The sequence below is a fragment of the Tachypleus tridentatus genome, chromosome 1 (genome assembly GCF_004210375.1).
Source record: "Tachypleus tridentatus isolate NWPU-2018 chromosome 1, ASM421037v1, whole genome shotgun sequence".
Lineage (NCBI taxonomy): Eukaryota > Metazoa > Arthropoda > Merostomata > Xiphosura > Limulidae > Tachypleus > Tachypleus tridentatus.
The window spans coordinates 25,089,567-25,115,109 of NC_134825.1; the positions used below are offsets into that span (position 1 = coordinate 25,089,567).

Here is a 25,543-nt window from a genome sequence, read left to right on the forward strand (position 1 = left end):
GTAAATCGCAATTTCGAGAAACACTCTTCATGCCTATAAATGTAATCTACACGACGTTCTAAGACGTGTTAGTTTGCTACAGATGATATATTATAAACTTTAGAAGCTATAATTGTGGTTACCGCTTATTAATCAGGAACTTCAGATATTTGACCGGGAACGTTTATAGATTTCAACCATTTCAAACCCTTTAACTTCTGCAGATTCATATTTCAGCGGTGAAAAACTCAACGTGTGATTGGCGAAGAACGTAGAGCTGGTTAACTCCCTGTCGACTCGAAATTAACTCGCTCATCGTGAATCCTCAGTGAGACTCAGTGGTCTCAGCTTCAGACCAGATATAAAGCTTGATAATGTTTTTAAGTTTGCAAAACGGTTGTACGTCGATCATTATTTCTAATAACTGTTATTGTAAATTGTATTATTGTTTGTATGTTAAAATATAATATTGTTATGAAAAAACTGTGCGAATCAATCTTGTTCGTAAGTATTATAAAGTGGATACATATCGACATTTATTTATCTTCTAAATCTAAGTTACAGCTTAACCCAATTTTAGGCTGTTTGACATTCTAGAACGGAAAAGTATTCGAATTATTTATCAAAAAACCGCAAACCACTGGGTGTACCATAACGTACTAGTATTTTACGGTATTTATCGTGGTCCATTACTCTATCTGTTTTGTAAATATATCATGTCTCCTCAGGAGAAAAACCGTCCTAAACCACCATACTACCTTTCTCAAGCTTTTATGTATCGTGGTAAGTATCTTTCACCTTTCTTCTACAGGAAGCGCAACCTAGGATTTGAACAGAATATTTTGAAAATTTGAATTCATTCATCCACAATTCACTTTCACAACATCAACATTCCAGTTTTAATACTTTTAAGCAAATTTCATTCTTTTGACAATATTCATGTATTTAAGTAAAGGTTTAAAGGTTTTTTAATCTGCTACATGATCATATATTCCATCTCGTTGAGTCTTCCTAATGCTGAAGAACTGGACACTTGTCTGTCAATTGGTACATGGCTGTTTATCTCATGCTTGAGATCAGTGGTAGTCTTCCTTCTGTCCTGAAGGCTGCATAAAGATGCTTAACATCAGTATCATTGAGTTTAGATGTTCTGCCTATTCCTATCTCGTTGTCAAATTTACCTGTTTCTGTCTCACAGTCTAGAGTGTGCTTGATAGTGTTAAGGAAGCATTTCAATTCTGCAGTAGTTTCTTGGAGAGTCGAACTAGTATCACGTAAAGCATTTATATGAACTCTCTGCTATACATAGAAATAATTCTATATTGTACGTAAAATATAGATAAATAGTCTACTTATGTATAAAATTAATTTGTGGAAAGTGTCTACTTATTAGTGCCTGAAAGAGGCATTAATATCTTATATATTTCGAGCTGTGAAATAACAACAAAACTTAATATGCATATTGTTAAACACTGTTTACATCAAAGTTTATTTGTAGTGCGTTATAAAATTGATTTATTCTAGAATATACTAGCTCATTGCTAGCTTCTTTCTATATAGTTAAGACAGCTATATCAGATTCTAAATTTGATCACTATGTTCATTGAAGCAGAATCCTTAGTACACGTATATTGGAGTTCCAAAGAACGGTATGTATTCTCACTCTGGTTCACTCATCAGAGACCAGTGATACATTGTCATAGTATTGAAATTTATATTATCAAATGGCATTTAAGAATTAGGCCCATGGAATGAAAAGAATGAAAAATATTCTCTTGTCTATCCTAACACTTTTGTATAGTACTGTAATTTGAGATAGATAGTTTCAAAAACTTAGTTTTCAATGTACTACAGACAAGTACTTGTGCAGCTTTCTACTTAATAATAAACAACAATCCTTTCTCGTCTCAGGAAAATTAAAACCCAGTCAACTATAAGTTTAAGGACTTAAGATGTATCTATGTTGTTTAGGTAATTCTATAAGTTTAAGGACTTAAGGTGTATCTATGTTGTTGAGGTAATTCTATAAGTTTAAGGACTTACGATGTATCTATGTTGTTGAGGTAATTCTATAAGCTTAAGAACTTAAGATATATCTGTGTTGTAGAGGTAATTCTATAAGTTTAAGGACTTAAGATGTATCTATGTTGTTGAGGTAATTCTATAAGTTTAAGGACTTAAAATGTATCTATGTTGTTGAGGTAATTCTATAAGTTTAATGACTTAAGATGTATCTATGTTGTTGAGGTAATTCTACAAGTTTAAAGACTTAAGATGTATTTGTGTTGTTGAGGTAATTCTATAAGTTTAAGGACTTAAGATGTATCTATGTTGTTGAGGTAATTCTATAAGTTTAAGGACTTAAGATGTATTTATGTTGTTGAGGCAATTCTATAAGTTTAAAGACTTAAAATGTATCTATGCTGTTGAGATAATTTTATGTTGAATTATAGAAGAGTGAAAGTGAACAAATTATTATTACAGACACATTCCTTCATGAAAACCATTATTATCAAACAACATATTTTAGACCATAAATACTACAAAACTAATAATTAATTATCAAAACTAAAAGATATAAATATACCGAAGGAAACATACAAACTGTGAATATAGTTTTACAACTACTGAAAGCAAAAATGACCATTACGTATTCTTTAAATTTGATAGCAAAGAAAACTTTTATTTGTCTTCCACGAATTATGGAATTTATGTCATCATGAGTTTTACTTAAAATTAGCAGACGGCTCGAATATGGATCAGGAAAGGAAACTTATTACAAGTAACTATTGTACAACGTTTCGACACGCTTTCATTATCATCAGGTATTGATGCACAATGAAGATGAAATAATAGGTTTTACAACAATAACTCACCGGGCAGGTAACAAAGTTTGTGCAATTTCGTTATTCTAGGTACAAGCCATAAAAAAGCCAATCTGTGCATCATTTCTAGGATAAATAATATTCGGTGTGTGCCCAACGATTTATTGATGTAAAACTTAGTCTGTTTAAACACAAATTAGAGTCAGACCATTAATACATCAAGGTTCCCGAAAATCAAAATTAACCTCCCAAAGATGTTCACTTCATCTCGTTTGACATCATATTAACAAAACATAATTTTGATAAACAAGATTAGCGCAATACACATTCCAATTATATCGTAGCTGTTGTAGACCACTCAAATAATGAAGACAGTTATGAAATCTGAGTGCTAGTTTTCTCTAAGTGTCTCAAAAGAAATATCACTTCACAGTTACAAGTTGTTATTTACAGTGATAATGTTATAAAATACTAGTTTGGCTTATATGGCCAGAAGGTTAGAGACCTCGACTTTCAATCTGCAGAGATTGTACTACAGTTACTAAAACAAACAAAAGTTTACAACAACTGAAAGGACATTACAGTATCTGAGATGCCACTAGAAATTTTGGAACTCTTTAAAATTATTACGAAATGAATGAAAAGATGTGTGTGTTTTCTTATAGCAAAGCCACATCGAATCCCCATGTGTCAGATAAGTTAATTTATAAGTTATTTTATAAGCATAATATCGACAGGAATAACCTTAACAATGTCGTGATGTAAATATATATATATATGATCAGTCGGTCTTACAAGTCATCTAAACAATATGTTATTGCCAGTGCTACTGACTTACCTACCCATAAATTTTCCTTTACGTAACATTTACTTATCTTCAGGTCAGTTGTCCTTATGAAAAGGAAATTTGTCAGTGGCACAAATAGCATTATTCCAACTGTCAGAGACTAAAGAGACCGTGGTTTTTGCCAAGACTACAGACAATATGTTTTTTACCAGGATTACTTGTCTTGAGACAAAGACAGAATTCAATGTATTCCTTTCTGAAAAGTCTAGTTAACTGTGCTCGTCATATTCTTTGCGTAATTGTCACTTCTTTCACAAGAAAAATAACTCTTACGGGTAGCCATTTAGAACTTGTGGTCAACTCACAATGGAGAGTGCATGCTGAATTGAGTGATGATGCTAACACACAGATGAGCAAAAAGGTCTTCCAGAAAATAAAAGACTTTATATGAAACACATACAATTTACAAACCCAAAGATGTTGCAGCTGTTTTAAAATTACAACAGAATGCGATCATTTTACACAGTATTTGGCAGTTCTAATGGTACTGCAAATAGGATTTTAGGTTGTATTTGTAGAAATATTGAATACATGTCCAAAGAGGTTATAATTTCATTGTATAGGTCCACTAGTTTGGCCATATATGGAAAATTGAGTTCAATCTTTTACTCGTTATCTTAGGAAGAACATTGAATTTTGGGAAACAGTTTACAAAATCGTAATTGAAGTGGAAAAGTTGTCCTACCATGACAGTCTACGATTCGTGAAACTGTTTGTGTTTAAAGGCACTTTTATTAAGTTGTTCAAGATTGTTAAGAAGATGGGCAGTGTTGATGTAGCTATAAGACTAACGAATACAAATATAAACTCACAGAAGAGCTGGAGTAATCTTCAGCTAAGACAATTTTGTTTTTAAAGGTTAGTTTTTGGATTGGGTTACCTTCAGATATGGGGGAAGCATTAAGTTTAAGTGAGTTTAAACAATAGTTCTCAGATTTTATTATGACTTTGTATGTAACCTGCAATAAGCTCATGGGATGTTGATTAAAAGGAGTCTCCATTATTAAAGAAGAAATTTGATTTTTTAACTAAAAGCTAAACAGCAAGGTCTTAGCCATAACTAGATGACAGTATGCTAAGTGACAGAGAAGTTTATCAGGAGAAAGAAAAAAAGGAAAAGAACTATAGAAGCTTTACAAAAAGGAAACAAGGTGAATAACATTATTGTTGGACAAATCTATAATACAAAATGCTAAACAATTAAATCATTTTTATATAAATTAAACTTAAACATTTATGTCTTGATACGTAATACTGACTGTGGACTAAGAAACTTGTGAATATTTTTGTTGATATTTTGAGATGAACAAGGGAATTATAACCTTATTTGTTGCTTTATCTGTCTGGTGTCTATTTCTGTGCAGTTTAAACACTAAAAATGCCTACATTATTATATTGTGGTGTTTGAATAACAAATAAAATTATGTGACCACATTCTTATAAATATGAACAGCAAAATTCATAGTTAAAATGGAAACGATGATTGATCTTTAACATTTAAGGAGATTTTACAGGAGGATATCAGGATGATGGTGGTTTTGTTACATATCAGAATTATGAACACTGAATTTATTAATTATGAATATGCATGAACTTTTAGGTTTTGTGACGAACAGATTTTTGATCGTTATGAATAGTCTTTAATGTAAAAATTGACAGGAGAGGTAATTTTTATAACATTTGTGAAATCTGTTAGACACTCTGATCTACATTTCCAATCTCCTATCTGTTACAAACAAGTGGAATGTTTCCTCTATTACAGTGATTTATTTGCTGTTAAATTGAGGCTTATCAGGATTTTGTTTTATAGGTATATGATTGGTAAATAAATATATTTGTAATATTTATTTACTTTGGTTTTCATATTTTTACACTAGGTGTGATTTAACTAACATTTGATGTGTCAAAGAAAAGTGCTTTATTGTTACCATAACATTTATTGTTTTGATTATTTTAAAGCAATGTGTGTTAAACAGACAATTAAACTAAAAATTACACGATTGTATACTTAATTCGTTTTTCTTTGGTTTCCGTTCTGTAGAAGAACATAAAGACATATACCCAAATATTAGGGGCAGGTAACTATCACAGTGCATCAGCTAGTAAAATATATTATTTCAATATACTCATTTTTTACTGACCAATCATACAAGCCTCCTAGTGGAACAGGAGTATGTGTGTGGGTTCATACAGCTAGAAACCGGGTTTCGATACCCGTGGTAAGGAAAGAGCTCAGATTGCCCACTGTATAGCTTTGTGCTTAATTCACAGACCATAAACATTCTTAAAATTAAACAATAAATGAACTAACAACACATACAAACTTATTTAACACTTTTGATGTCAATAATTAACCAATCATGGCCGGTCATGGCCAATTGTATTAAGGCGTACGATTGGTAATCCGAGAATCGCGGGTTCGAATCCCGATCGCCCCAAACATGCTCGCCTTTTAAGCCGTAAGGTCGTTATAATGTGACGGCCAACCCCACTATTCGTTGGTAAAAAAGTAGCCCAAGAGTTGGCGGTGGGTGGTGATGACTAGCTGCCTTCCCTCTAGTCTTACACTGCTAAATTAGGGACGGCTAGTGCAGATAGCCCTCGAGTAGCTTTGCACGAAAATTCAAAACAAACAAACAAACAAATTCACCACTCAGAGCATGTTGAGAGATGGTAAATATGTTTCCATGTGTTGTTAAGTCATTTATTGTTTAAATTTAAGATATTTAAGGTCTGTGAAATGTTGTATGTCTTCTCTTTTGACAGATTAACATAAGGCATGTCGGCTGAGAGAAAAATGGGTCAAGTAAGTCCCAGTACTAGAGTTTCACTCACTAGGGCAATCAAACCACAGCACGTTGAGAGATGGTTAGTTACTGACATCAAAACAGCTGTCAGAGGTTGGTAGGATTTATAAATGATAGATCTGTAGTCTCCTAGGTTTTATAAATATAGGATAAAATCCAATTTATTAAAGATTTCTGGATCATTTTGGGCACTGACTAAAGAAGAAATACATTTTAAATGAACTGAAAATAGTGATCATGGATTTAAATCACTAAGTTAAAGTGTTATTTCAACCATGATAATCCATTCGAGCTGGATACTGATAATAAAATAGAAACTATATTTGTCTCTGTTTATTTCACTCAGGAAGTTAAAGTGTTATTTCTAATGGTATAAGTTGTGATGCCTAGATTTGGTTATTGTAACTGTAAGTTATTACGAAGGTTTCTAATATACTTGTATACGGTAAGGACTTTGTGATTCTTAATTTACGAGATAATTATGTAAGAATTTCATCTGATATGACTTGTTTATATGAAGATAAGGAAATTCAGTATAATTTACACCTACATGGCATTCCCATGTACAGTGAACTGTTGTCGTTTCTTCCACAAATAATATGAATTATGCAATTATAAATCTTTACTAAAATTCATTGTTTAAAGATAACATCATAATTATTACTTTGGCTGAATCTTGCATACAGTTATATGTTATATAATGTCGAAGGAGAGAGTGAATCACAATTATCACCTTGCATGCGTTGGTATGGTAACCGAAATATTGACTATCGAGATATAAGCGAGGCAAATGGTAACTTAGGTTTCCTTTGTTATCGTGCAGAAGCTCTTAGATAGCTCATTAAATATATAACCACATGTGCTAATAATTGAATGCAATGCTATGTATGGGATTATACGTGTATTTTTACGTGTGATATGTTACTCTTATATAAATACAACAGATTACATCTCTTAGCAAACAAATATTATAATCCAGATGTTATGTTATTTGAGCTGAAACATTGGCAATTAACCTTTCCTACATCATAGAAAAAGTTCGTAGGCCAAAAATATTGACCAGTGGTATGTCAGAGAGAAATTTGGAGGACACGATATTATTGTCCTTTGATACGTCAGATAAACCTAAAGTAATTAACCTTTACAACATCAAGAAATATTTAGTTATATTTCCAATAATGTTCTTGATAAAATATTTTTAGTTTTATAAAAGATAATATTCGTCAGATGGTATACTTTACATTACATGAAAATATCAGTCACCTTAAATATTATGAAGGAACCTTTAAGAAGAAATGTTCTCATAAAAGTAACGTATTTTAAAGAATGTGAAGCCCACATCTAATGAAAGCTTGATACACCTATTGTTTCAATAACTTTAATGCAACATTTCAAATGTTTAAATCATTTCTTGAACATAAAGTTTTGTTGAGCTTTTCAGTAACATTAAGTTTTGTTGCAAGTTACATTTAGAACACACTTTAATTTGATGAATAAATTAACAGTTTGGCAGCATGTCTATATAGATGCTTCAGATTAGACCTTTTTTTCCATATAAACAACATCATGTTGAAGTGTGAGTTTACTGTGACTGGATTATCGTGATTGCAAGCTGAACATTAGTGCTTATATGGTGGTTGATTAGATTTTTCTTGTTGGTAAAGAGTTTTGTATCTCTATTTTTATAACCTTCGTTCCCTATTGGAAACTGCTAAATTAGGGACGTCTTAATTCTAACATAGATATATGCGAATAGGATGCGGTGTAAGACAACACAGTTTCCCTAGTTTGACTTGAAGCAACTATGCCTGAAACAAAGGTGTTATTTTATAAAGAACAAGCAATAGTTTTTTATGTTGATTTCCGTATTCCAGCTACTTCTTTGGAATGAGACCAGTTTTAGTGGTAATGGATCTCGACCTGTTAAAAGAAATTCAGATTAAGGATTTCATGGATTTTGCAGATCGATCAGTAAGGATTGTTTTATACCCATGTGCCTTTCGTTAAATGTTTATTAAAATGTAAATTTAATTAATGTTATATCGTGTTTGAAAAATTTACACAAAGTTTCTGTTTCAATCGAAACCTGTCATTGTTTCATTAAATATTACTATAACATAAGAAGTTTTGACAAACCAAGTTTAAAACAACGCCAAATTTATTACAAAATATAATTTATATCGTTTTTTTCTGTAAAACCACTTACCATATTGTGATCAATTATATTAAAAACTAATTTATTTAAGTAACAGTTTTTATACATATTATTTCTTACAGCTCGTATTCTTAAATATTCTAGAATTAGTGATACTGGTTGTATGTGGTATATGTAAACAACCAACAGTGTATTCAGTAGTAAAATAACTGAATATTGTGGTTTTCTTCAAGGTGTTACTTTTGCATCGTGATTTATCACTGGGTTTTTAGGGTCTTTTTGAATTAGATCCACCTAGGAAACCCGGAGAACCTATTAACGACTTCCTAATTTTCTTGCGTGGAAGTCGCTGGAAGAGAGTTAGAAGTGTAATAACCCCTTCCTTTACTACCATGAAACTTCAAACAGTAAGTATTAATTACTTTATTCAACTCGTGAATATTCACAGATGTCTTTTTTGGAGCAACTATAAAATGCAGTTCTTTTTTCAGAAGTTCGTTTGTCCTAAGCTCAAATGCATATTTACACCCAGATAAAGAGTTAACAGACACCACCTGTAACAGCTTATTAAACACGTGTTAACTATCCTTCACTGTTCACAATTAGTAAGCTCATTCACACAACGTGCAATCGTGTTTCACCGTTTTATAAAATAAACGGGTTGCATAAAATAATATTAACCCCATTCATGTTCTTTAAGGCTATTCATTGGTCCACAAAATCCTCTCTATTGCTCAACTGTAAGTTTAAAGGATTATAATACTAAACTACAAGTTTTCATACCCTTGGCGTATACAGTACAGTCATTCCGTTGTGTGCCCTTCTATATAACCAGAAACCAACAATGGATTTGGAATAAGTTAATGCTGTTTCAGAGAAAGTCGTATTGTCCTAATTTCGTTACTTACTTTAATTTCGTTAATTACTTTAAAATATATCAAGCAGTTTAACAAGCCACATAAACAACTTTATTTATAATTCTAACAAAGAACAACTCTTTTGACCAACAAAGGTTGCAACCGTTATTCTGCAAAAGAAACTTTTAATCAGTTGTTAACATCACAATCATATGAAAAACGCGAATGTTTTATTTATTCTGTCGACAACACGAAGATTAGAAACAATATATTTGTAAAAAAAGAAATTATTAACGCAATTATAGAACGAAATATATTTTACTAAATATTTATTTGAATATTTTTGAAGGATTCAAAATCCGTCTTACAGTAAATAATATTACACATTTTTCACTTAATTTTTACTGATGTTGCTTGTAGAATATTCCAACACCCACTTCGATATTTAACGAAAATGTGTAATTTGATATGTAATGTTTTATTCTTCAACCCACAGATAAGAATAAGACGAACATTCACGTGTATATATTAACAACATATAAAATATTGCGCAGTATTTTAAATTATTTTATTTATAAATATAACTTTCTCTTTTCCTTCACTAGATGGCACAAACTATGGATGAAACTATAAATGACTTATTAAGAAATATTGAGGAATATTCCAAACAAGAAAATTATCTAGACGTATATAAGCTATTCCAGGCCATGACTATGGACGTTATAGTTAAATGTGCTTTAGGAATTGACGCACATATTCAGAAAAATCCAATGGAACACGAGTTAATCAATCATGCCAAAGTAATTTTCGGTACTTCAATACAGTCGTTGCTTTTCCTCATTCACAGTAAGAGTTTTGGTATTTTGGTGTGTATAATAGTTTTAATAAATTTGTTATAGTGGAGAAAGTGTGTATGAAATTGTTTAAATTTGTAACATTTGCTTAACAGTGTTAGGATGACACTTCAAACGTACTCTCTACCGAAGGAAGATCTCGTCAAAGATGACGAGTCCAAATGTTGTCATTAGATAGAAGGATGTTTGTGACGGTCTTACAAGATACCATTACTCATACAATACATGTCTCATCATGTTGATAATAAAAGTAATTATAGCATCCTGAAAGGATGCTTAATACTAATTCATTAAATGGTTAAATATTAATTCGTCCTAAAAAGGATGCTTAACACTAATTCATTTATAAGTTCTTCATTAATTAAATTAATTGCAATGAATTCATCACAGAAAAAGAACGCTTAGCTAATTCATGAGTTAATTAATTTTTATGTCCTAAAGAGACTATATCTTTCTCAGTCAGGTTAAAATTTTTCAGTGATACACTAAAATGTCAAAACTATATTCAGTGTAACATTGTCGTTAATTTATATATTTTACCCCATGCACTATAGATGTCTGTTCATTTGAACCGCTCTAAAAAGGTGAAAATATCATAGAATATTAAAAAAAATGACTTCATACAACATTGTACATCGTCAATAAAACGTTTATTATACAATAACACTTTTACCAACTTTTCACAAATAATTTTCACATTTTTTACATGATGAGAAAAGTGTTTCATGTAAGGAAATTACAAAACATTGGTGATTTTTATACATTTGATAAGATGTCAATGAAAGATAATCCATGTTAGGAAAACATGACGAGATAAAACTCTTTTCAAATAGTCGAAGAATAATTACAATGGTAATTGACAACTAAAGTTTTTTTTTAAACCGTAATTGACAACTAAAGTTTTTGGTATTATGGAGATTCTTTTGGTTGATTAATAATGTGATAGAACAAGTATGTACAGCAGTTATTAGACACAAGGGGTAATCTTATATTCAACTATTGTGTCAATGATCTCGTGACAACCACAGATGAACAGAGAAGTGACAAAGTGTGACTGAAATGTTATTCTTGAAGCATTCTATTCTTATTTAATGGGTTTCAATAACATAGAATTATGGCTGAATGTTTTTATGTTATTTATTTATATGTTATGATTTAAAATGAATAATCGATAAAAAATTGTAAGTTTTCTTATTTTGAGTATTAGCGAACTAATTGTTGAAATAATAATATACGACAATCTCCTATATTGTGACAGTACATTTTTCCTAATCATTGATGACGTCATTTAGATAATGATTGATCTTATTATCATTTGCTCATAACATGAGTGACCATATGATCATTTTTAACATATGTTCGAATCGCATTTGTAAGTTATTTTTTAGTGTTTCAGGTACTTTAATAGAAAATATATGAATTACCAGTAAGTCATTCCGTTATTACTTTACGTGTAGGAATGTTTATATTTTCTTACAGCAAAGCCACATTGGGCTATCTCTTGAGCTTACCGAAGGGAATCGAACCCATGATTTTAGTGCTGTAAATCTGTAGACATACCGCTGTACTAACGGTGGATTAGATGTAGGAAAAATGAATTACTTGTAAAATAACATAAAGGTGAAAGAGTACGTGTTTGTATACTTAACAGGGTGGCTGGTGTTCCCTGAGATATTTTAGGTAACTAGTATATTCTGTATGCACATCATTAAGTCTGTGGACAGGTTTTAATACTCGTAGTGGGCAGAGCACAGATACCCATTCTCTTGCTTTGTGTTTAACTATAAACAAAGAAACAAATAACGTTGTGTGTAATTCTTATAACATGTGCTTACAAGTGTAACAAGTGCTTACGTAAAGAAAACCTTTGTCCTGTCTTTTATTTAAAAAGTGTCATAAAATAAACTTATCCCTGCTGTTAGGTAGATGAAAACTGGCTTTTGTCAATGACATAAATTTTTATCTAATATGTATCAATAATATTTCTAAACATTATACAATTAAAAATAATAATAAAATCTCACTTATTTGAGTAGAATCGATCATTCATTCAGAAAAATTGTTCTGAGCCGACTGTTACAGTCTGAGAATTTGCTGTATATTGCGCATAGTATGCAATAATTTCACACTAACAAATATTAAGAATACTCAGTTAGCGTTTTGTATAACTTTGCAGGCAGATTGCGAAAATGTTTCATCATTGATAAGCAAATTTGATAAAACTACAGTTTAATTAAATACAATAATTGTACTGAACTGACATGCATCACTACATATTGATAGTTTTGTAAAGTGTATCGTATATTTTAAATTTATTAAGTTCACAAGTAACGACAGTCTTACTACAATTGACTTTTATTTTATTAAACATTTTTATAAATATATTATAAAGTTCATACGTTTAAGTATAGTTTTATTCTAAGTTGAATGAAACATGCTGATAGTTTTCAACTACATTATATCATGAGCTATGCTAAATAATAAAATAATTATATAAATGTTACGCAAGAACTATATTTGGTGACTCTTAAATTTTAATAGAACCAATTAAAGTGTGGTATACTAATGGAGAACTCATTGCCAAATATATTGTGTATTGATAATTGTTAATGGACTGATTGAATACATTTAGTGATCTGTAAAACTAAATATTATTTAGACATTCTAATTAATATTATATAGTGTTTATAGTAAGATATGTTTTGTGTGTATATATACACACATATGATAAACACTGAACTGTATAATTTATGTTAGCAAAAACTTTGTTTACTTCGTTTTACCACCGAATTGTAGAATTGACCGTAACTTGAAACGCCCCCACGGCTGAAAGGACGAGCATATTTGGTGTGATGGGGATTTGAACCCAAGACCCTTAGATTACGAGTCGAGTTTCCCTAACACTGTCCATGAAAGACCTAACTTATAACAAAAACAACAGCTAGGGATTTGTATATTGTCTGTTTCATGATATAACGTCTGGTGTTGTAGGTGTAGTTATTAGTAAGTCATTCATTTATTATATTTAACTGTTGGACAGTTATTACTTAAGTATGATTTGTAAAACGTTAAGTGTCTTACAGAACATTGTCTTGAAATTCTATGAACCGTTTAGATATGTATTCCATACTTTCACATATTTTTCGTACGTTTGAAGTTGACAAACGGTTATTTAAAAAATGGACAGTTACAGTTTCTCCAGATTTGTTACTGTGATGTACGTCACTTTCACGTATTAGCCTCCAAATATAGTCTCCCATATGCTTTGTTATACGCTCCCAGGTTAAGTTTGAAGAGAAAAAAAGGTATTTTCTTTTTTAATTTAGGAAACTCTGACTTATACAGCAGGGGCATCAACAGCATTGTTACACGTTGGCGAAAGTGTGTTAAAGCAAATGGTGCTTACTTTGATTAAATCATGTTTTACAACACTGGTTTATACTGTTCCTAACTTGCAGTTCAAAAAACTACATTTGTTTATGGACAACCAAATACTTTGTTGTAATTCATTAAAAGTGTTATTGCATAATAAACGTTTCCTTGACGATGTAAAATGTATAATAAAGTTAAAGTTTTAAACATTGTATGATATCGCATCTTTTAGAGCGATATAAACCAAAAGACATATGTTATGGGTATGTGGTAAAATGCATATAATTGTGATATTGTTACATAAAATATTGCTATTGACATATTATAATATCATTGAAAATCTTTAAGTACTTGAGTAAGTTACTGTTCTTATAGGACGCGGAATTTAATTACCTGATAAATTAGGTTTAAGATTTTTTTTACGACAAATTAATTAAAATTGACTTCCTGAATTAATTATGAATGAATGAGAGTTAAGTGTCCTTTTAAGCACGAAGTAACTATAACTGATTTAATGAAGCATTCTTTTTAAGACGATTTAATTAATTAATTATCGGCATGATGAGACATATATTATAAGACTAACAGCTGCCTGTTTTGTTGTCCTATCAACGTGCCCCCAACAATACGCCTTCTAATTAAAACTTTCGACGGCATGACCACTTGTAATGGCGACCTAGTCACAAGTTCCCATTGACGTACACACTGATGACAACGTTTGGAAATATGATCCTGTTATCCAAAGTGACATCTCCTCTTTACACCCATCTAGCGCCCTGTTTTATATAGTCTGAATTGCTGGCTTTACTATTGTTGCCATTTGATTCATAACAAAAAGTATTATGCATGAAAAAAGGCAGATACTGTGACCTAACAGCATCGAAATAAGGGAAAAATGTGCCACCCATTTATCGTTCCAAATGTTCATTAATGATTTTTATATAATTTTAGGTCCTAATTATATCTAACTTTTATAAACGCAATTGCAAAAAAAAACTGATTAGATAAAATGTTATTTTACATAGTTTACCACAAACAACATGGTTTTTGTCGTATATCTTTAATAGAATTTTATGGTTGTGTTTTAGTGTCGTTTCCGGCTTTTGGTTGGTTCACGAGAAATATCAGATATCTTCAGTTTAAATTTTGGAACAAAGGTTCCAATCCATTTCTCGATCTTGTGGAGGTTTGTCGTCAAGTTATGAAATCACGAGTAGCTGATCCAGCGGTATGTGTAAAAAATATACTTTGACATCAACAAGCTAACCCTTATATTAACGCTTATATTAACAAAACTTTAGAACAAGGTTTAATATAGCCTTTTACGAATTTATTGTGCTGCTAAAACATAATGATTAAAACATTTGACTCATAATCTCTAGTTCCAATCTTCTCACCGATTATACCCGTGTCAACCATTGAGAAGTGATAATGCGTCAGCCAATCGGCCCGACATGGCCAGGTAGATTAGGGCTTGCGACTCGTAATCTGAGGGTCGCGGGTTCGCATCCCCGTCGTGCCATACATGCTCGCCCTTTTAGCCGTCGGGTCGTTATTATGTGACGGTTAAACCCACTATTCGTTGGTAAAAGAGTAGCCCAGGAGTTGGCGGCGGGTGGGGATAACTAGCTGCCTTCCCTCTAGTCTTACACTGCTAAATTAGGGACGGATAGATCAGATAGACCTCGAGTAGCTTTTCGCGAAATTCAAAAAACTTTTTTGTTGCCTTTCTTGTAATTTATCATTTCAGCGAATCACTCGAGTAGTTTTCCGTATACTTTATTAACAATCATAGAAACGAATATACCAGGTTAACTACTTCAAATGGGATTGATTTTTCTATTGGAGGAATTAATGTAAATCAGTATTAATTATTTTTTGAATGAAAGAAAGATAATGTTTTATATATTTGGAAAACCATTTATATATCGTTCTTAGCTTGAATAAATATACCTTTACCAATTAAAACATAATTTTAAAACACTTCATATTCACACATGGTTCTGATACATTTCGTTCCACCACAACTTTATTTCGACTGTTGTTTTCATGAGATTTTCTGATGTGCATATTTAAACTCGTTTTAATATAAATAACACAAACCTCAGAATACTGCTTTTTGTCCACAAACGTTTTAAGTATCGGCGAATCATAAGTTAATGACAAAGAAAAACTTTAGGCTAAGAAAATAGATTATGATATAAAAGAAAATACTATAGTTTCTCATATGTGTAATACCAAAACTACTAGAGTGTTGCTAACGGTAACAATGGATTTTTTTTATTCTTCTTATATAGAAACGACGGAATGATCTTCTCCAGTTAATGATGGACTCTCAGAACATCAGTGTCAACGTCACGAAGGTTACAGAGAGTCAACTAACCGCTGGAGAAGAAACACGCAAATCAAACCCTGACGAAAGTACACATGTTATCGACCAGTTTAATGGTATTTATTATAACCCGTTATAACACCATGATCATCTTCCTCTTCATGTAGCTGTGATCCAGGCTTTAGCAACTGATAAAGAGGAACATGAAACATTACCACAGACAACAATTTTGTCCATGAAACCCTAAGAGCTTCTAACTGTAATTTTTCGTGTAATGTTGTGACCAGTAAAATTAATGTTTACTGAAGTTAAGACAAGAACAAACTCCTGATACGTATTATATGTACTTTGATTTGCAAATATAAGTAAAATAATAATCATTAATAACATAATTTCATAAAAGTCTTAAATTCATTTGAATACTTATTATATATTTCTTGTATCATTATAGTTTCCAAGAGTGGACTATCTGACAATGAAGTGTTGTACAACGCTATGTTGGCTTTAGTAGCAGGGTAACTGTAGTTCTTTTAATTGTCATTTTATCATTAATTACAATATATTGCTGGTTGTAATGGCATATTAATTGCGATTAGTTTAACAGTTCCGTCATTACTAATAATCTACTGTATTAACTTGTAATATGTATGTTATCATTAACTAAGTTACTTCAACAGTTAGAAATACTGAGAAATAATAATATTACCCTTAATACATTACTATTATTTTAAAATCACTTCAACTATTACAAATACTTAAGTAATAATACTACCCTTAATGCATTACTATTATTTTAAAATCACTTCATCTATTACAAATACTTAAGTAATAATACTACCCTTAATACATTTCTATTATTTTAAAATCAGTTCAACTATTACAAATACTTAAGTAATAATATTACCCTTAACATATTACTATTATTTTAAAATTACTTCGAGTGTTACAAATACTTAGAAGTAATAATATTATCCTTAATATATTACTATTATAATTTTTAATTTAGGGCATAACAAAGTTCATATTTCTTTTGAATTTCAATTTTTCTTCTGTTTCTCTTTATGTATAACTCATTTCATATTAAAGTTAACTCCTGTGTCTCTGCAGTAAGATTATTCAATCGAGTTTGGATACTTATGCTGGGCCGAGCACAGGTTGCACATTGTGCTTAAGGACAAGAAACATATATCTTTCTTTCAGCTATGAAACAACTAGTTCTGCTCTTGGTTACACCATACACCTACTGGTGCAGCACCCTAAAGTCCAAGAAAAATTAAGACAAGAAGTAGACGATTTCGTTGGGAAAGTACGTAAATTACAATACAGTTCACCACTTTCGCTTGTTAGTAATATTTTATTTCGAATATTTCAGCTGTTGTAAACAGAGCTTACCCTAAACAGAGTTCAGAAAATACTTTCACAAAACGTATGAATTTACTCACATAATCTAGAAATCTCGAGTAAAGTATTAACTTCATAAATCTAATAATCATTTTTCTATGAAGGATACATCAAACTTAGATTATTCATTTCGTACGATAAGATCGAATTGATGTGTATTTTGTTTAATAAAATAACGTTCACAGAAATGTAATATTTTAGGGAGGAAACATGGACTACTTGTCTGTCCATAAACTCCGTTATCTGGATCAGGTTTTCAGCGAATGTCTCCGGGTTTATCCACCAGTTTTTCTGTAAGTTTTGAATATTTTTACGTAAATATAAAAATTTAATTATTTTTGGAAGCCATGAAATACGAGGGAAATACTATAAAATCAAAAATGTCTCATACCAACGATATGGAAAACAAAAGAAAAATAGTAAGTATTTCAGTGATGTCGAGAAACCCACTAGTTGAGAAATTTATATGCAAAAACGGCTTGTTTGGGTTGAGAAAATATTTTACATAGAAGAGCGAACAACGTTTCGACCTTCTTCGGTTATCGTCAGGTTCACAAAGAAAGAGGTAACTGACCGGAAGCTGACCACATGTTTGAAAGGGGTTGTGTAACTGTGTGTCGAAATGTAGAGGGCGGTATTAGAAGTTTGAATATATTATTTTATTTATTTTATTGTATTAATATAGGTATAGAGGCGTTCCTTTATATTGGTTTATTTTGGGTTTAAGTTGTTGTATAAGTAAGGCTTCTTTAATTTTGCGTTTGTTTATGTTTGTTTCTTTATTTAGTATTTGAGTGTTTTCTATGGTTATGTTGTGTCAATTTGGCTTGCAGTGTCTGAAGTTGACTTTTTATGTTCTTTGAATCTGGTTTCCATTTTTCTATTTGTTTCTCCAATATAGAAGTCGTGGCAGTTATCACATTGTATTTTATAAATAATGTTGGTGTGGTGTTTGTCAGTATAGTTTTTACATAGTATGGACCTCAGTTTTGTGCCTGGTTTTTGAATAAATTTGGTATTAACTGGAATGACATATTTTGTTACTAGTTTTTGCCAAATGTTGGTTATTTGTTTGCTGATGTCAGGAATATATGGTGTACAGCAGTATATGGTTTCGTGATTTTTTGATTAGTGAGATATATTTACTTTTGTTGGTTGATTTTGCTTTCTGTCTTGGTGTGTGTGTATAATGTTTTCTACAGTTTGTGGAAGAAACTTATTGATGTTGATGAAGTATTGTTTTATTTTGTCTAATTTTCGTTTATTTTATCCGGTGAGCATAGTTTTATGGCTGTGTTTATTTGGTTTCTTAGTATGTTGAGTTTATGTTTTGTTTCATGTGCTGAGTTTCAAGGAATGTATAATCCAGGTAAAATTACAAATTTATATTTTCCAGAAACACCTAAAAACAACATCTTAAACGATTTTTTCAAAGTATTTTCCACAAAACCATCAATATAATTTCACAAAACAGAAAACTAAAAAACAATCTTACAAAAAGAGACATTAATTCCATTAAAAACCTAAAACAAGGCAAAAACATAAAATTCTAAAAGCAGATAAAGGTAACGCTATGGTCATAATGAACACGAATGAATACATCCAAAAATTGAATAACATCCTATCAGACACGAACAAATTTTAACCAATACACATAAATCCAACAAAGACACACGAGACGCAACTGAACAAATTACTACTAAAAATGAAAAAAGCCAACACAATTTCACAAACACTTTATTCCTACCTACGTAAAACCGACTCACGCACACCGCAAATATACAGCATCCCCAAACCTCATAAATTAGATTGTCCATTACGACCAATAATGTCCACATATGAATCGTTTAATTACAATCTTGGTAAATACATAGCATGGGCATTCTCCAAATATGTAACATCAGCCAGCTCATTCATCAAAGACTCTTTTAATTTCAAGTCTAATCTAAATCAACTTAATCATAAAGCCTTAATGGCCAGTTTCGATGTTATATCCCTCTTTACAGAAGTTCCACCCACTGAAGCCTGTAAGATAGCCTTAGAACTCTATATCCGAGACCCTAACCCAACTGTAGAAATTCCCAGTAACCAGTTAGCAACCCTCATAGAATTCACCACTATAAACACAAACTTCATGTTCAACAACCAATACTATGTAGAAACAAATGGCCTAAGCATGGGCAACCCAGTATCACCAGTTCTAGCCAATATTTTTATGACACAAGTTAAAACACAAGCAATTAACACAGCATTACATCCACCACTATACTGGTACAGATATGTAGATGACACGGTTGCGGGATTCAAATCTACAGAACACATACTTAATTTTTTCAATCACATTAACTCTATACATCACATTAACTTCACATGTGAACAGGAAGAAAGTAATCAAATATAATTTCTTAACGTCAAAATTACAAGAACCGATACACAATTCAAAACAGAAATCTACCGAAAAATCACCCATACTGGACTATACATTCCTTGGGACTCAGCACATGAAACAAAACAAAAACTCAACATACGAAGAAACCAAATAAACACAGCAATAAAACTATGCTCACCAGATAAAATTAACAATGAATTAGACAAAATAAAACAATACTTCATCAACATCAATAAGTTTCCTCCACAAACAGTAGAAAACATTATACGCACACAGCTAGACAGAAAGCAAAATCAACCAACTAAAGTAAATACAGCTCACGAATAAAAAAACCACGAAACCATATACTGCTGAATACCATATATTCCTGACATCAGCAAACAAATAATCAACATTTGGCAAAAATTAGTAACAAAATATGACATTCCAGTTAATACCAAATTTATTCAAAAACCAGGAACAAAACTGAGGTCTATACTATGTAAAAACTACACTGACAAACACCACACCAACATTATTTATAAAATACAATGTGATAACTGCCACGACTTCTATATTGGAGAAACAAGTAGAAAAATGGAAACCAGATTCAAAGAACATGAAAAGTCACCTTTATACGTTTTCGAACATTGCAAGTCAAATTAACACAACATAACCATAGAAAACACTCAAATACTAAATAAAGAAACAAACACAAACAGACGCAAAATTAAAAAAGCCTTACTTATACAACAAATTAAACCCAAAATAAACCAATATAAAGGAACGCCTTTATACCTATATTAATACAATAAAATAAATAAAATAATATATTCAAACATCTAATACTGCTCTCTACATTTCGACACACAGCTACACAAACCCTTAAAACCTTCAGTTACCTCTTTCTTTGTGAACCTGACGATAACCGAAGAAGGTCGAAATGTTGTTCGCTCTTCTATGTAAAATATTTTCTCAACCCAAACGAGCCGTTTTTACATATAGATTTACTACATTATATTATATAGAACACATTAAAATATGTAGGACATGGTGTTTTCTGCTTTCATTTTCCTTTATTAGGGTTAATTGAAACTGTAAACAACTAGAGGTTCCTGAGGGTCATAAACTTCGTTAGTTTGACTAAGTAGTTGTAAACAATGTGACTATAAATCAAAGGTGGTCAAATATAAAGATTATACCAATACAGAAGGAACTAGAAGATCACTCAGTAGAGTTCATACACGTTATTCAGCTTTGATCATATTCAGCTCTAAAAAAATACGAAAATGTGTCCGTACGTCGTTTGTTATCAACTGATTTGGATCATTCTTGGCAGGAGATAAAGGAATAATATTCTAAACATGTTTCATCAAAATGTGGTCAATTTGACTGAATGATAGAGCAAATAATAACATAAAAGAACAAATAATCTATCGGTTAACATGCTAGAATCTCATTGGAATTTTGGTTTTTGTCTGGGAATTACGGTTGTGCTATGATTATTCGTGATTTTATATTAATAGGTTTGTTAATCGAGAGGCAAATAGAGATATAACATATGGATCCATTCGAATTCTGAAAGGAACGGCTGTACAGGTTCCTGTTTACCACCTTCATCACGACCCAGGTTTATGGCCAGACCATGAAACGTTTGATCCAGAAAGGTAATTACAACATATACATATATTGTGTTTGCTTTGTTTCTTTTCACCTTGCCTGACCTTGCAGCTATTAACGAACTATATTCTTTTCTTGAAGTTATAGGTAACGCAGTATAATAGTGCAAAATAAAGACAAAATGACTTTCCAATAATGCGAGATATCTAATTGCCAGCCTAATGGCGTTTTTATTGAAAGGTTCAAGATACGAGTGGTGAAATGGCGTTTAATTCAATCACACTTTTAAGTGTGTAAGATTATAACTATGACAATCTAGTTAATAGGAGTCCACCACTGGTACAGCAGGAAGTTTACGGATTTACTACGCTAAAATCAGGGGTTCGATGGACTCAACAGATGGCCCAATGTGGCTTTGCTGAGAGAAAAAACACACACGAACACACTAGTTAATAGGGTAAAATTACTTGAATAGTAAGTGCTAATTATTCAACCTCATCATTTACATGAGGGCACTTGACAAGTTTATTATCGATGATAATTACCACAGTTCTTGTTTCTTCGATATTTCGCGTGTTGAAAAATATTTTAGTTTTATATAAAGCTTGCGACCTTCGATAGACTTCTTCTTTGTTTCTATCTATTACTTTATTAAAATAGCAAAATATATGCTTATGTTTACAGAAAAAGCCTTTGGGTTGGCTTTAAAAATATTTTCATTTTAAAAAGTTGTTTGCTTTTGTTCTATAAATAGCATTCGTTCGAAAGGTTTAAAATATGTTTTATAACCGAAAATTTTACGATGACAACAGTAAACTAGCGAAAGGTCGAGAAACTGCCATAAACTAGTTTGTACAGCTTACAAAATCTTCGTTCATTCTTCCATAACTTGTATCTATAGCGATACGAAGGAAAATTGAATTATAGAAATCATTTTAAAAAATGGCTAACTAACTCTACTTAAACAGTTGCGAAATGCTGGTTCCCAGTTCTAATGGTTTTCTGGTAACTAAAAATATGTCATTTAAAATTCCTGCTTATTAATATGCTAGGTTATGCTATTTATTAGTTATAGAAAAATGAAAATATGTGGTAATTAGGACATTATTACAGGAAACTTATAACGGGACATCGCATATCAGTTATGTATAATATCATTTATAAACTTGTGTAAGACAATCGATTCAGTATTTAATAAGCTTTGGAATATTTTGCTCAAAATAGAAGAAAAATTCCATAGTTTCTTAAATTGAACGAACGCAACTTTATATATATATATATTCTTTGTACGAGTGTCTATACAGTGTTATTGTTTTAACAACTTTACCAACACTTTACCCCCAAATTTTAACTTTATATATATTTCAGATTTTCTGTTGATAATCACGACCACCATCCACTTGCTTGGCAACCATTTGGTCATGGACCTAGAAACTGTATTGGGATGAGATTCGCTCAGCTAGAAGCCAAGATGGCCATATCTAGAATAGTTCAGAAGTACTACTTGATGCCTTGTGAGAAAACAGAAAAGGTAACCATAACAGAATATATATTGATCACGTCCAACCAAACACACACCTACGTATATATATGTATATATAATAAGATACTGTTGAAAATGTGTATGTTCTTTTTAAATTTTATATAAACTTTATGTGGTTAATCTACATTTTCTTCTTGCTATGCTATATTGACTGTTTTAACAAGTGTCAAATATAGAAGCAGGCATTAAAAACAACATATTACATTCTGTGTATCTGTAACAGTGCAACTCAGCTTTCATTTCAACTTTAGATTTCGAAGACAATAATAATGATGTTTTCAAAAAATGAAGCCCCTGCATGGCCAGGTGAATAAGGCACGCGATTCGTAATATAAGGGTCGTGAGCTCAAATTCCCGTCACATTAAACATGCTAGACCTTACAGCCGTGGAGGCGTTATAATGTTACAGTCAATCCCACTGTTCGTTGGTAAAAGAGTAGCCCAAGAGTTGGCGATGTGTAGTGATAAACTAGCTGCCTTACACTGCTAAATTAGGGACCGCTAGCGCAGATAGACCTCGTGCAGCTTTGCGCGAAATTAAAAACAAACCAAAAAAGGACAAATTCTAATCTTGTCTAACAATCGTGAAATTCTTTCTTTTGCTTATTGTCAATGTTCGGATGGTTTCAGCTATCGAAAAGTAAGGTTTTGAGTGCTGTTTCAAGAAGTCTGTTTTTAAGGTCATTTTTGCCCGGAATTTATAATAAAGGTTTTAACAATTCCAGTACGATCTATAGAGCGAACAACTACAGTACTTATGGCTTTAATTATTATTACATTATTTCTTATCTTTTCAGGTATGATATGCTATCGCAGTGAGATAAATGTAGTATAAATATGATATATGTAGTAATACACAGATAAATCAGTATTATTTTTTCATATATATATATATCGTAATACACACATTGATTAGTATATTTGTGTGATTTACATGTAGTACTACACACAGATCAGTATTATTATGTAATATGTATAGTAATACAGAGATATATTAGTATTATTTTGTCATATATACGGCCCCGGCATGGCCAAGCGTGTTAAGGCGTGGGACTCATAATCTGAGGGTCGCGGGTTCCCATCCACGTCGATATGACGGTCAATCCCACTATTCGTTGGTAAAAGAGTAGCCCAGGAGTTGGCAGTGGGTGGTGATGACTAGCTGCCTTCCCTCTAGTCTTACACCACTAAATTAGGGATGGCTAGCACAGATAGCCCTCGAGTAGCTTTGTGCGAAATTCAAAAAACAAACAAACAATCACATGTGTGTAGTATGCTTGTGAATTTTTCTAATCTTTGGTGTTTCTTCGTTTTTTTCGTATTGGAATTTACGTTTAAATAAATATAAGTTTCCTTTTAAAAGTTGTAATTGTACACTTTAGTGATAATTAATTTTAAGCAACGTCTTAATGGAGATAAAAGTCAAGGTTATATAACCTTCTTGGAAAATATTTATATGAGAACTGGTCATGTCTCAAGTTAAAATGTTTTTAGATGAATTTTGACATATATAATTTTCCTTTTTTCATGGTATTCGTCAAGTATATGCGTTTAATCAAATGAATATATCTTAACTTTGACTTCATTACATTAAATCTCTCATAATTTACAACTGATTTTGCGTAATACACTCATAAAACTTTGATTGCAAATCATCTGAATTCTGCAGTAGAATAATTTTTGTTTTTTAACTATTCACGCACAAAATGTATGTAGGGAGACTGATTTAAAGTTAAATTACAATTCTTTATAATAATGTTTTTGTTGTTGTTTTTTTCTATCAGAAACTGACCATCAAAATTGGTATGACTGTTATGAATCCTGCAAATGGAGTTTTTGTAAAATTTGTCCCAAGAAATTCCCCGAAATGACGTATTAAAACACCAACATAACCTTTCTTAATCTACTCCACAACTTGATGTTCAATAAGCAGTGTAAAAATGTTTTAAATAGGATTGAATATTGAGTTTGTGGTACACTTTCACTATATTTTTGTCAAAGTGCGTATCTCTTTAATATCTTTGAAATACTTCGTACCTTCCAATATTCAATATTCAAATAAGAAATGATGTATATTACGTTTTACCTTAATCAATAAAAGTTCTCCAAACTGATATTTTTGAAACTAAATGACTTAGAAAAATAAGACTTAAAACTTTCAGTGGTATTATACTGCAATTATAGCTTTATTATATTACTTCAATAATTCAGAGAATAACAGTTGTGAAGCGAAAATGCATTCTGGGGTTATATTTTATTAAAACACCAAACACATTGTGGTGTTAGCTATTTGGCTAGAAATGTATGAGTGGTTATGGCACTTATTGCCCGGCACGGCGCCAGAAGGTGTTACATGCACGTCCATCTCAGATGATGGGGAGAGAGGTGGAGAATATGAATTATAGACCCCACAAAGAATGAAGTCATCAGAAAAATGACGTCATAATTCCAGGAAGTATCGTCAGAGGGAATATTGCTATTAAAGATTGAAGACAGAGAGAGTGTTGATATACGTGCTACCATATTTCATCGAAATAGAGCCATACAATAATGCCACCAGAGATGATGACGACACCTGTCTGA

General features: G+C 31.5%; 1 protein-coding gene across 1 annotated transcript; it reads left to right on the plus strand.

Moving 5' to 3' along the window:
• The first annotated feature begins 10,081 nt into the window (after nucleotides 1–10,081).
• LOC143244627 (thromboxane-A synthase-like) lies at nucleotides 10,082–24,998 on the plus strand. Its single transcript, XM_076489651.1, has 9 exons — nucleotides 10,082–10,316; nucleotides 14,785–14,924; nucleotides 15,994–16,144; nucleotides 16,480–16,543; nucleotides 17,229–17,334; nucleotides 17,631–17,722; nucleotides 21,324–21,464; nucleotides 22,786–22,948; nucleotides 24,745–24,998. The coding sequence occupies exons 1-9, from the start codon at nucleotides 10,088–10,090 to the stop codon at nucleotides 24,829–24,831; spliced, it is 1,173 nt and encodes a 390-aa protein (XP_076345766.1). The 5' UTR covers nucleotides 10,082–10,087; the 3' UTR covers nucleotides 24,832–24,998.
• Nucleotides 24,999–25,543: the final 545 nt, after the last annotated feature.